This window comes from Macrobrachium rosenbergii, chromosome 13 (assembly GCF_040412425.1).
Source record: "Macrobrachium rosenbergii isolate ZJJX-2024 chromosome 13, ASM4041242v1, whole genome shotgun sequence".
Lineage (NCBI taxonomy): Eukaryota > Metazoa > Arthropoda > Malacostraca > Decapoda > Palaemonidae > Macrobrachium > Macrobrachium rosenbergii.
Window position 1 is genome coordinate 50,544,115 of NC_089753.1, and position 13,816 is coordinate 50,557,930.

The 13,816-nt window shown below is 38.4% G+C and overlaps 1 protein-coding gene across 7 annotated transcripts in view; it reads right to left on the reverse strand.

Moving 5' to 3' along the window:
* LOC136845295 (kinase suppressor of Ras 1-like) overlaps positions 1-10,765 on the reverse strand; it is a 73,031-nt gene extending 62,266 nt beyond the window's left edge. For 4 of the 7 annotated variants that reach the window (XM_067115483.1, XM_067115486.1, XM_067115484.1 and 1 more), the window contains exons 1-3: positions 10,179-10,728; positions 3,908-4,051; positions 872-1,016 (exon numbers count right to left, since the gene is read on the reverse strand). In XM_067115483.1, the coding sequence (XP_066971584.1) occupies positions 872-1,016; positions 3,908-4,051; positions 10,179-10,520 (631 nt within the window). In that variant the 5' untranslated portion in view covers positions 10,521-10,728. Of the gene's footprint in view, positions 1-871; positions 1,017-3,907; positions 4,052-10,178 lie in introns of all 7 variants that reach the window. The other 3 variants (XM_067115480.1, XM_067115482.1, XM_067115481.1) reach the window with 2 other exon arrangements.
* Positions 10,766-13,816: the final 3,051 nt, after the last annotated feature.

Sequence of the window (13,816 nt, forward strand, 5' to 3'; positions counted from 1 at the left end):
GGATAAAATTGGGGAATGGAAATGCATTATATCACAAAAGAACATTAATTTCTAGATAAAAGCAAAAAAGCATTAAACTAATATATATCATGAAAACAGAACATAAACAAACGAATCAGTTGAAAGACAAGCACAGAAGGAAGAGCGACATGTCTCTCTCTCTCTCCGCGGCCGAAAGCAAAGTGCAGTGTATACTGACTGGTGGGTGGGGCTCCCACCCATAGTCGGTAGTTAAATATGTACTCCAACACCCTGTTTAAAGTTAAATGGCTGGTCTCCAGCTGCACTGAAGGTAATTCCTACTATAAGGGTCGAAAGGTTTGTATATTGTGTAGGAACTGAACTTTTTGTACATGCAGGATGTGGACTCCTCTACATTATTTACACATAAGTCACCCAAAATATACTAATCTGTGAATATCACAAAATTCAGCACTGGTTTGTCTATGAATGCATCACCAATGTTACTATTCAGTGCAGGAAAACTAAGTGAACTGAAAAGAACCCTTAGTACTATCTACAGTGTGTGATGCAGGACACACTGCAAGTGGTAACCCCCTATGGGGTATCAAATGAAAAAAAAAAAAAACATTTACATAATGACAAGCTGGATCACAGCTGAATTTGGTGCACTATACCTCTGCACAATAGTATCACAGACCATTTACAAATAACATGACTGCACTGAACAGCAGAGACTTTTATAAACTTTAGATGTTTTCTGGAAAATAAAATCGTAAATATTTTGCACAACTATACATGTTTTACACTAACCGAAAAAAACTATAATTTTGGGAGTTATTCCAAGACACAATGAAACATTGACCCTCCAAGACATTTTGATGTGATGCCACTTTCAACCGCTACTAACCTGTATATCGCTTGAGATTATGCATGGCCCGGGCCAACTTGTGGGCTTCGCTTCGGTCAGCTCCATATTCACTGAGAATGTTCCTTAATTCATTTTCTCGTTTTTCAAGTAAAGCTTCAAGCGTTGAAACTCGCTGACATATACCCTGAAAGACAACAAGATATAAGTGCTGTAGGCATTCTTGCACAGCAATATGATTTTAAGACAACTAATGGTGGCTTCATAAAATTTTCTGGTTTCACTAAATTTATTAATGAAATTTCCTTACAGATTGTGCTCTTTGTTGCATAAATGCAAACTTCTCGCTTTGGCCATGACATAATCATCACCTTCATTTTATAACAAGTTCATAAACCTGTTTTTCATGGATTAAATTTATTAATACAAAACACTACTTCAGAAACACTGGAAGAGATAACCCATAGTAACAACTTACATTAAATATAAAAAGCTGAAAATAAGACCAAGATTAGCAATCTTTAACGGTTGCTTACTGTATTTTATACTAAAATCAAAGGCCTCTTAAGATATCAACCCCTTAGTGACAAAACCAATTTAAACAAAATATGTTGAAAAATAAGACCAAGATTAGCAATCTTTAACGGTTGCTTACTGTATTTTATAGAACAAACTCATATCATCTCTCCTTGTCAAGATCAAGAAATGAACAAAGGCCTCTTAATTTGTGATTTGAGTGCACTGAGAGAGAGAGAGAGAGAGAGAGAGAGAGAGAGAGAGAGAGAGAGAGAGAGAGAGAGAGAGAGAGAGAGAGAGAGAGAGAGAGAGAGAGAGACCATGTTCCCCTTCTACATTTCATTACCAACTATATTTGTATAATGTTGAAAGAGAGAGAGAGAGAGAGAGAGAGAGAGAGAGAGAGAGAGAGAGAGAGAGAGAGAGAGAGAGAGAGAGAGAGACTATGGCAACGTCAAGAAACATCCAGTTACTTGTAATACTCCGCACATCATAGAGAATGCTCTGGATTTAAATAGATCAATGCTGACCTTTATGGCAGCATGAATGTGTAAAATTAAAGAAAATTTACCTTGTTAATGAATCAATAACGGAAAACGAGTAAATAAGTGACAACTGTATCTTCAGGACAACTCTAGCAATACAGGGAGGTGAAATGCAATGAGCAGGAGGTACCTTTGTGACTACTTATCTAGACAACACCAAAGGCCATACTAAGAAAATACCTAGGCACTTATAAGGGATGTTATTAAGTTAAATAAATAAAAGAGCATCGTTAAGTACTGCCAACTCTTTGCCTTACAAATGATGTCAACTCAGGTACGGGAAGAATGCAGACAGGGTATGCCAAATACCTGTGTTGTTAACTTAGGTATATGCAGAATGCAGATAGGCAAAACAAAAGCCTTGCCTTACCAAAGCAGTGTCAACTAAGGCAAAGGAATAAAGCAGAAGGGTAATGCCAAGACCCTGCCTCATGAATTTACCTCTCAATTCACTCACATAGATACAACAAAGCACACCATTGCTGACTAGTTATCTTCAAAAAGACATCTTTCACCTGACAACTTCAATGAAGGCAAACCATGGCGAATTATAACTCAAGACTACAAAACCTCAAAATGACACCATTTTGGGAAGCAGAACCAGTCAAGCTTGAAGTTCCCTTATAAAGTTATAGAAAAATGCACGAAACCCAAAACATGAGTTAAAAGCCTATTAGAACTAAATCAGCTACAGCAAAAATCTGTTTCTTAACACTTTAAAGGCAGTTTCAAGAAGGGGATAAAAGAAAAGTACTGTAATCATAGGCTTATCTTTTATCATCCACATAAATCAAGGGCATTACTCTCCTAAGCATGTTTCAGAGATCAGAATCCCAATTTGTAAAAAGGCTACATGAGACCAAAGAGAAAGTAAATACAAACTAGGGCAATCAGATAGTGCACCTTCACCAACCCATATGAGAATAATTACCCTCATAATGTGTCAATGTCTCTTACAAATACCATTTATTTTTTAGCAAGACTACAAAACACCTCAGCATCATTTACACTTCCTTTCCCAAACTGGATAAAACTGCTATTCATTCACTTTAAATGTATGCAGCATCAATCAAAGTACTAATAAACAAATAAAAATTCCACATCCTGATATGGAATTGCAACATGATTTAATCAACTGTCCACTGGAACAAGGTGAAAACTTCTTACATAACTGTTAATTATTTTCTTGAGTTTCTTTAACACTGACACAAACATGAACCAAAATTACCACCAGTGCCAAAGCAATGAAAAAGAAGGTGAGGAGGTGGTCAGAAAAATCATTGTTGCTTTGCTGCTATGCTACTCTTTAAAACATGTAAAATTCAACTACACAATTCAGCTGAACTTCTGGTCTTGTAACAGAGAATGAAAGCTATCCTATAAAGGGAAGTGTCATGACACTGCACCTCTATCAAATGTGGATGACTGCTTATTGATCACAAAAAATATTGGGTGGCAACTAAAAATTTTTCAATATTAAAACTAAATTTGGTAGAATGAACGGAAAAATCAAGATAACAGAAGGATCAGAGACCAATCACAATCATAGTAAACCAAAACTAACAAAAACTTCCACATGGCAACCCACTGCAGTTACTTGAATCTTTAATGCTTCACATAAAGCATTATACAGTAAATAATGTCAAGAGATATGAGCTGAGAAATTTTATGATGGCATCCAGAGCACTTGAACTATGTACACAGATTCAGAACTCATCATGGAAAATGTTAATAATAACAAACAAAAGTATTCAGTTTAGCAAATTTATACTTCAACCCAAACTGGGTCTCTAAAATATGAGGTCTACTGTAAATACCATAAGGAACACCACACCAGAATACATTGCCACTTTAATGCATAAGTTGTGTGATGTACAGTTCATAACACAGGAAACTGTTATTCTAAACATGGTGTTAAATGAGCCTTACTAAACACAACACTATGAGTATGCTCCTAATACTGTTAAGATGTCTCGTTAAGAAATCCACAAAAACATCTTTAAATTAAAGCACTTACATTGACAGAATCCTTGCAGAGTCCCACCACTTGAAGCCATTGTTTGAGGGAGGGGTAGAGCTGAAGCTCTTTTGGCAGAAGCACGCCAGGAGGCAAGTGACGCTTTGTTACAAGCTGAAGACTGAAAAGCTTTACCAACTTGCCCTGAAACAAAACAAACAAATTAACCTCCATCACTAATTGCATGAAATACAGTACTTTAAGAAGTTAATTGAAAGTGTACCAGCTGTTGAAGAATGACATACAGTTAAGAGCATGATAAAAAGTAATACATAAAAGGCTAAAAAAATGTGCCATTTTCAAGGGTCACACACTGAGTACAGTGATACAGTACTCATCAAACTTCTCATTAAAGGGAAGACGACGACCAAAAACACTCTTTAATTATTTCTCAGCAATACTGTGTAGCTATTTGTAAAATAGCTTTGTAATTCTCAGGAAATTGTATCATTCACAATGAATTTCTGCCATACAGCATCTAGCACTCAGGCCACACTCACACTGCTGGTTGGAGCCACTGTCTCACATAACAACACATGGACAATTACATTAGTTGTATGTGTGCATCTATTACTGTTACAGCACAGAAGCAAGGATACAGTTCCAACTAGTCTTAAAAGAGGGTACTGGTAGACTGGATTATCAAAGTTTTGTTTTGACTTCCCATTCCATTGGCTTGTTGAAAAGAGTTGGGTTTAAATGCCAGCACATTTTAATTCTATATACATAAATAGTATTTTATTTAGCATTTTATTAGTAATCAGGGATTTACAGCATAGATAAAAGCCTAACAGTATAGGACTTTACTGTTTATACCTATCAATCATTGTAAAGAAATGTCTCAATTTTGAGGTTCAGATCCAAAACTGTACACACAATTACTACATTAGTCTGGATACATGCCCTTTTCATAGCCCAACTGTCAGCCTTTTGTTAATTGAGAGGTGTGACAACAGACAGAACTGATACTTTCAAATGTGCTGCTGTAAGAAATGTAAGACGTTTCCCACATATAATAGTGAGGTGTATTGTATCAAAGTCTTTAGCCCTTAAGGGACGGGCTAAATGTATTATATCAAGCACACCTCCAGACCAGGCAAACTTTAAGGTTGGCCAATTTAACAAAAAACACATCAATGGAAAGAGGAAGATTTGCAAATGCACATGGTGTAAGAAAAAAAAAATTCTAAATCCACAGGAAGTTGAAAGTGACTATTTACAACCACGTGTGGGGCCTCTTTTACAAGACACTCATAACAATATTTTAATTTTACCAAGTTATGCATGATTTTTCTGATAATTTATTTCATTTTATTTTGTAAAATTATAATTACAGCTCACACAATATCATAACAGATAAGCACTAAAACCAGTAAAAAATTTTGAGTATATTTGTTGTAAAATATTTATGAGATTTACTGAGATGGGGAGATGCCGTAACTTTTTATGGGGGAAACATGTTTTTTCTAATATTTCTTTGCAAAATTACAATTATAGCTGACATATCATAAAAGATAAGAACTAAAACCAACAGCAATCCCTGGGTATATTTATATGCAAATAAATAAAAAGATGTCTTGGAGGTGGAGGCAGTAAATTCCGCTAAGAAATCTCAAGGCATACTGACTGATGTCTCTCCCTGTGCTTAGCTATTATAGGTGCCATAAGTCACTTATGTACCACTGAAGTGCTATGAACATCTTTCCCACTAAATTCATCCAAACTGAATGGCCCGTAATATTAATACTCATATGAGTCATCCTGTCCACCACTCAAAATGTGTTATAGAAATTCATATGAGGGTTCCTGTCCATTAAGGGTTAAGTGGACTTTTTTACCCACCAATACTGTCATCCTAAGTGGTTTACTCATGAAATTATAAGATATTTTCTAAAAAAAAAAAAAAATGTGAACTGGGTACTGTTTAACCATTCATCATGTATTTTATAAGTTTTTGAAAATTTTCTGGAGCAAACTATTCATTTTGTGTGGTATGTACCCCCACATCTAAAAACAAAGGAAGGATCCCAGAAGGAAACATGTTTTCTTGTACCTCAAGTAATAAGTCTGATCAACAAAATTCGTAATTCTCCTGTCAAATGCACCAACACTCCAAACCATTAAAATTAAACAGCATAATTATAAGCAAACTTGCATACTGCATAGTATGCACACGCAAATTCAGTAAAAATCCATTGGAGACAAAGGCCTACGGTATTTTTGTACACGATATTTGTCATACAGGGATATTTTACCAATGCTTGCACTGACACAGCTTAAGCATGGTTATTAAGTAAACTAAAATGGACTCGCACATAAACGGAAACAGTCATGACTCATATAAAATGTATTACATAAAACTGTGGTGTCAGGTACTTGGAATGTAACTTCCTGTATAAGGTATCATTATGTTTAACCTTTATCTTAAACATTCCACACTAAAATATTTTATTTGTATGACAATACATGTATAAATTATCATCATTTTTAATCTTGCCTTTCAGCATCAGTAGTGAAGAGAGCACTGAACCACTTGGACTTGAGAAGTTAAACTGGACAACTTAACATCAATACTGTGCTTTCAAATATCTGTGAACACATGAGCAGTACCACTGTCAAATAAGTAAATAACTGGAAATGTCAACAGTAACAAAATGCTCCAAGCACACTGGCAAAAGTAGTGACCAAATGTTGGGCTTATTTGACTAGAAAAATGTTAGGAACAGTGAATGGTACACCAAACCTAGGTTAAGACATTCTATTTTTGCTTCCTGAGTTTAAATACTTCTTTAATGATGCTCAACAGCCAGATATAAGAAGATAGCAGGCAGACAACTGATGTGAAAACCATTATATTTCCAAACTACAGCAAAAAATTTACAATAAAGTATTGGAGAAATTTTAGATGATACATTGCACAAGATAAAATAAACTTCAATCATGACTGTTTCAGTGTATTTTATGGCTCCATCAGCCTTTCCTTACGAACCTCCTCTCACTCACTCTGGTTCAGGTCTGACAAAAGACACAAACAGACAAAGAAGGAAAGCATGACTGATTGAAAATGTTTATTGGAAACTAGGGATTTAGTGTGTCTATGGCAAATATACTTAACAAGAAACATCATGTACGGGACAGGCCCCCTAGTGGCTAACCCTCATTTCAAAATGGGGTTAATTATTGTCAATACTTATCCTTATCAAAAGTACACTGAATAAAAGGAGAAAAGGTGAGTTGGGATCTAATTATCTCTGAATTATTCTAATGAAGTTGGTACACATTTTATATTTTCACTTACAATACCAACTACTGTAATACAGTAATCATAACTTCATATAAATGGCAGCTGACATTTCTCATAAATATTTGAAAACGAGACAAAAAAAAAAAAAAAACTTTAAACTAAGGAGACAAAAGAATATAAGCCAGGTGTAGACTTGATTTTACAATCTTAGAAAAAATAACCTTGCCGTAAACTATGCTACAACTAGGCAGAAAACCTAAAAAGGTAAGGTCTAGCCTATTACCTAGTTTAAACAAAGGTAAACCAAGAAAGGGTTCTGCCCTTCAATCTCTGCCCAGCCTATGCAAAAAACAATGAAGCAGACCTCAGGTAATCATTTGTCTAGGTTAGTTTTCTTGAAGGTCAACCTCAAGCCTTTCATTACTTATTCAAGGGTTCTCAGGGCCTAACTTGACCCAAGGCTTCCTACTAGCCTACAGTACCCTAAGAATTCTAAAGGCCAAACTCAAGAATTTCAGTGGCTAGCCTATTCAAAGGAAACAGGTGCCTAACCTGACCCAAGGTACCGTACCCTGCTAGTCTATTAAAGTCCAGTTGGGGTTAAGCTCAAAATCGAACCTTGTACAGTATTACCTATTGGAAGGGAACTGAAGAGCCTAACCTAACATGAAGTGTCCACCAAACTCGTACTAGTTTAGGGTATCCTAGTCGCACTGAAGGTCACACCAAGTCTCACAACCTACTCAAGGATGGCAGGGGAGCCGACCTTATTATTATTACTGTTATTACAGTATTATTCTGAGGACGAACACTATTCATATGGAACAAAGCCAAAAAGGTAACTGACTTGAAATTCAAGTTGCCTAAGAATATGATGTTCATTCGAAAGATGTAACAGAAGGTAGCAATGGGAAATACAGAGAGGATATTAGAAAAACAAACTAAGAAATTGATAAATAAATAAAAATATAAATTGTTAAAATACAAGGTGAACTGTATTTGGGTAGTATTGCATTGCATCTTCGCTTGAACTTCTGAAGTTCCAACTGCACGACATGCTCAGGGAGGCTGTTCCAGTCGAACAGTGTGAGCAATAAAGGGCCTCTGGAACTGAGAAGTTCGACGGCGACAAAAGATATCCTACTTGCCAACCTTGGCCAAGAAATTCTGAAGATCAACCTCAAGGTTTATTATTATTAAGCTATGCCACATCAAGGAAGACATATAAACCTAACCTATTGTGCAGTGTCCTACTTTCCTATTGTTTACTGTATCTTATGTTAGCTGAAGGTCAGCCTTAGTCCTTTGTGCTTATTAAAGGGAAGAAAGGGGAAACTACTAGCTTAATCCAGCCCACCATATCCTGGTTATGCTAAAGTTCACCTTCGAGCCTTGTACTACATACTGCAGGGGAAGAGGGGAGTCTAATCTAACCTGAAGTATCCTAACGACCTATACTAGCCCACCGTATCCTAGTTACTGAAGGTCAACCTCAAGCTTCGTAGTGCCTATTGGAGAGGGAAAGGGGATCCTACGTAACCTGAGAGGTACAGTACTACTAGCCCATAAACTAGTCATGCTGGAGGTCAACCTCAAGCCTCGTAGTACTATTCAAAAGGGATGGGGGCGCCTAACCTACGCTGAAGTATCCTATTAGGCAATACCAGTCCACCATATCTTAATCAAACCAAAGGTCAGCCTCAAGTGTCGTAGTACTACCTATTCAAGGGGGACTTGGGAGCCTAACCTAGCCTGAATGGAATGGAATAAAGAATTGTGGGCAAAGACCAAGCACTGGGACCGATGAGGTCATTCACCACTGAAGGAAAATTGAAAATAGAAAAGTTTTAAAGGTGTAACAGGAGGATAACCTTGCAGTTACACTATGAAATGACTGTTAGGAGAGGGTGGAAAGTAAGATGAAAGAAAGAGAATAAGGGCAGAGGTACAGTAAAAGGAATGAAAGGGTTTGCAGCTAGGGGCCGAAGGGACACTACAAAGAACCTTAGGTAATGCCTACAGTGCACTGCAAGAGGTGAACTAATGGCACTACACTTGAAGTATCCTACTAGTCTGTAATATCCTAGTCATGCTGAAAATCTACCTCCAACCTTACAGTGACTTTTTGAGAGGGAGAGGGGGTCCTAACGTACCCTAGTCATCCTGAAGGTCAACCTCAAGCCTCATATCACTTTTTCTAGGAGAGGGGGGCCTAACCTAACCTGAAACATACAGTAAAACCAAAGACTATTACCACGCCCCTCTAGTTCGGTAACTATTAGTTGACGTGCAAAATGGGTGCCATATCTAGTACCAGCCCCTTAGGGATGAACGTAAAAACAAACAAAAGACAGTAAATGTCATAAACAGACAAAAAGGGCATAAACTCAAACAGAAACATAAACAAAAGGCAGTAAATATTCTGGAAAATATTACTGGTGGGAACCAGGCCGCACCTGTAGTCTTCAGAGTACCTATTCTAGGGGGATGGGGGAGCTTAATCTAACCTGCAGCCTAACTGTCCTAGACTAGCCCACCAGACCCTAGTTGTTCTGAAGGTCAACCTCAAGCGTTGTAGGCTATTACCTGTCTGTGGGGGAGAGAGGATCCTAACCTAACCTGATGTCTCATACTAGCCTGTAACATCCTAGTCTTTCTGAAGGACAACTTGATCCTTACAGTACCTATGCAAGGGGGACAGGATCCTAACCCAACCTGAAGTACCCTATTGTATCCTAGTCAGACTGAAGGTCAACCTCGAGAGTGCCTATTTGAAAGGGACAAGGATACTAACCTAACCTGAGGGGTCCTATTTGCTCATACTAGTCTAGAGTATCCTAAAACTTCTGAAGGTCGACGTTGAGCCTCAGAGAACCTATCTGAAGGGAACGGGGAAGCCTAACTTAACCTGAGGGGCCCAGGGGCACCGTATCCTAGTTCTGCTGGAGGTCACCCTCGAGCCTCGCAGCAGCTACTGGAGGGGGAGAGGGGATCCTACCCTAGCTGAAGGACCCTGGAGCACCGTACCTCGAGCGTCCTGATCTCCTGCTGGGTGAGCTGGGCGCTGGTGGCACACTGTGAGCGAAGTCTCTCGAGGTGTTCGGCCTGGGAGGCGATGAACTGGTGGTGAGTGGCACAGGTCTCCAATGCCTTCGCCACCACATCTCCCCCACCACCACCAACGCCGCCGCCTCCTCCAACTCCTCCTCCACCTCCAGCCTCCTGCTGGTGCTGATGATGATGATGATGATGATGTGACGACGACGGCGAGTGGTAGTGGTGGTGATGGTGATGATGATCGCCGCCGCTGCTGCTGCTGCCACCACCACCAACACCACCACACCCGCCACCACCACCACCCCAAGACATCACACACAACACTCTTCCCTTACTATCTGTCTATTGAGAGCGAACAAAGAAGCAGTAGGCGCAATGAAGAGCGCTTTGCCTTCATGCTGTAGGGGAGGTGGTGGTTCCGCCGCCGCCGAGGATCTCTAACGAACGCTCGCAAATGATTAACTGACGCACCACCAACACCAACACACACCCGCCATTACCACTACAACAAACATTTCTCATCAACAGCCACCACACTCAAGTGCGTTCTAGCGAGCGACAAACATTTATTATTTCCCGTCGTTTTGGGGCTTCATATTGAAATTATATATTTATTAAGCATTTTTCTGTTAGATTTATATAATAATTTATCAAAATAAGCCCATTACATCTCATTCAACTTTTTCAGCACCTACAAAGCTTTCAAGATTACATAGATAATATAGTCTAATTTTTCTCATTAGAAATTATTTCATATTATACATAATTGAAAGGATAATTGCTTCAATATTATAGGTATTCTCCTCTAACCAATGACATAAATCATATTACGAAAAATCAGCCATTCTCATCTTAGAACGCACATAAGAGATACGTCATAGTTATTATCACTTTACTTAAGATAGCCTAATATTTCAAAAAATTAACATTTAATTACGTGATTATTATAAAATTACCAATAAATAAAGTCAAATTAAAATTACACTGACAAATACATGCAGTTATTTTAACGCAGAATTATCGGGCATTATTTCGTTCGAATGTTTTTATCTAGTCACAAATGTATTACATCATTTTACTTGTTATTTACTATTTCCAGATATACATTTATTTAATAATACAATAACTCAATAATATTACATCTTATGACCATATTACTCTATAAAATCAACTAAACACAACGATTTTCAAATATTCAAAGGGGTTTTGTAGGCTTCGGACACAGTCACGTCTCGACCATGACGTCATACTATTTCCGAACGTCATCCCAAAGGCATTCGTGGGATATTTGAGCTTCTCAATTATTTTTCTAACGTCCCTACGAACACTTTGCCCTTGTTACTGATCTGAAGAGCTCCGCTGAGCATAATCGATATTGTAAGGCAACGGATCAGAGTAGTTTTATATTAAAACTTATCCTGTTAGGTCTAGAAGATCAGACCTGGGTGCTCATTCATTCTACGAACAGTAGGCTGGTCTGAATTCTCCGTTCTCAAATTTACGTCTTTTGTCTATATCTAGATATCTAACAAAGGATTAAAATGGGTCTACTTTCGTGTATCGCATTAACTACAATATCCGTTTGTATGCTACTGAAGCTTTCCTCAGTGTTCACGTGATAGCAGTAATTCGATATGCTTGTTTGCTTGTGCTATACTACCTTATTTACCAGCTTGGCTCCTCCTGGCTCTTCTAAGCTGATGTTTGACGAATCACTTGCATATCTACTTCACGTATGAAGATCTCCGTTCATCTCATACTAGCTGGCTGTTCTGTCTTCTTCGTTTGGTGCAGATTCAGGCTTTCTTATTTTCATTTAGCTTTAGACATGTTATAAACCGTTTTTTTTTAATAATTAGGAATGGATTTATCCGTTTTATAGGATGCATTTCGTTATAGGCGATGCCTCGAAATGTTGAAATAAAATAGACACTGAAATCTCTTTACCAGTTAACCTCGGGTGAAATAAATCTTTTGAGAATCGAAATTTATCATTTAAAAGAATTTGCTTATATTCAACCTGAACCTTTAACATCACTGTCGATCAGATTGCACAGGACATTGGCCAAGAGTTCTTGAAGGATTATGAAATATGATGAAAATATGTTGATAAAATTTGTATCACAAAATGTAAACTTTTTTCAAGGAAACCCTCAAACAAATTACTGCTGTTCAGCTGGGAGTAGTTATGTCCCAAAATGCCAAGGGTCTTTTGATAATAACATTATTTTCTGCATGGATCTTTAAACCAAAGTTGAACACCCAAGTTTAATTTGTGATCAATTTTCCGTTGGATGAGAGTCGGCATCTATCTTCATAACAATACATTGCCATTCAAGTGCTTCCAGTTGGCAATAGATTTTAATCACGTCATTTATTTCTGTTGTGTTACTGTGAATACACTCATTCTTGTGAGATGCTCATTACTATGGCATAATTGTCAAAAGCGACAACACATTCACATACATTGGTCCCATGTATGGCATATGGTATAGACTCCCGTTAGTACTAGACCCGACGCAACACCGGAAATATGTGGGCACTCCTCTATCAGCTAGAGACAGTCTGATGATTTACAGAAATTCTGAACAGATCTGCTGTGCTGATAAGTACTACACTAAGTCAGTCTCCGTGCTTAGCACCGAAGTCACTGAATATAATAAAAGTTCGCAGATGCTCTATTTAGCCTCGTTTAAGTGAATGAACACAATTTCCTGAGGTTATCTCGCCTGGGGAGGAATCAGAATCACCCTTTCAATGCTGTTTACTGGTCCCCGTTTAAGTGAATGCGTTTAGTTTCCTGAGACACATCGGCTGGGAGGGACTCAGAATCAGCTCTTTCAAAGCTGTTTATTGGACCCAGTTTGAGCGAATATGTCCAGTTTCCTGATGTCACCTTGCCTTGAAAGGACTCAAAATCAGCAACTTCAATGCTGTTTAATGGGCTTGGTTTTAATGAATGTGTTCAGCTTCCTGAGGTCATTTCGCCTGGGAGGCACTCTGAATCAGCTCATCCAGCGCTGTTTATTGAACCCCATTTAAGTGAATGTGTCTAGTTTCCTGAGGTCACACCGCCTGGGAAGGACGCAAAATCAGCTATTTCAGTGCTGTTTACTGGACCCTCTTTAAGTGAAAGTATCCAGTTTCCTGAGGTCACATCATCTGGGAAGGACTCAGAATCAGCTCTTTCAGTGCTCTTTATTGGGCCCCGTTTAAGTGGATGTGTTCAGTTTCCTGAGGTCACCTTGCCTGGGAGGGGCTCAGAATCAGCTCTTTCAGTGCTGTTTATTGGACGCCATTCAAGTGAATGTGTCTAGTTTCCTGAGGTCACCTTGCCTGGGAAGGACTCAGAAACAGCTCTTTCAGTGCTGTTCATTGGACCCCGTTTCAGTGAATGTGTTCAGTTTCCTGAGGTTACCTTGCCAATCAGCTTTTTCAATGATGTTCACTGGACTTTGTTTTAGTAAGTGTTCAGTTTCCTGAAGTCACCTTGCCTGGGAACGGCTCAGAATCAGCTCTTCCAGCGCTGTTTATTGGACCCCATTTAAGTGAATGTGCCTAGTTTCCTGAGGTCACCTTGCCTGGGAAGGACTCAGAATCAGCTCTTT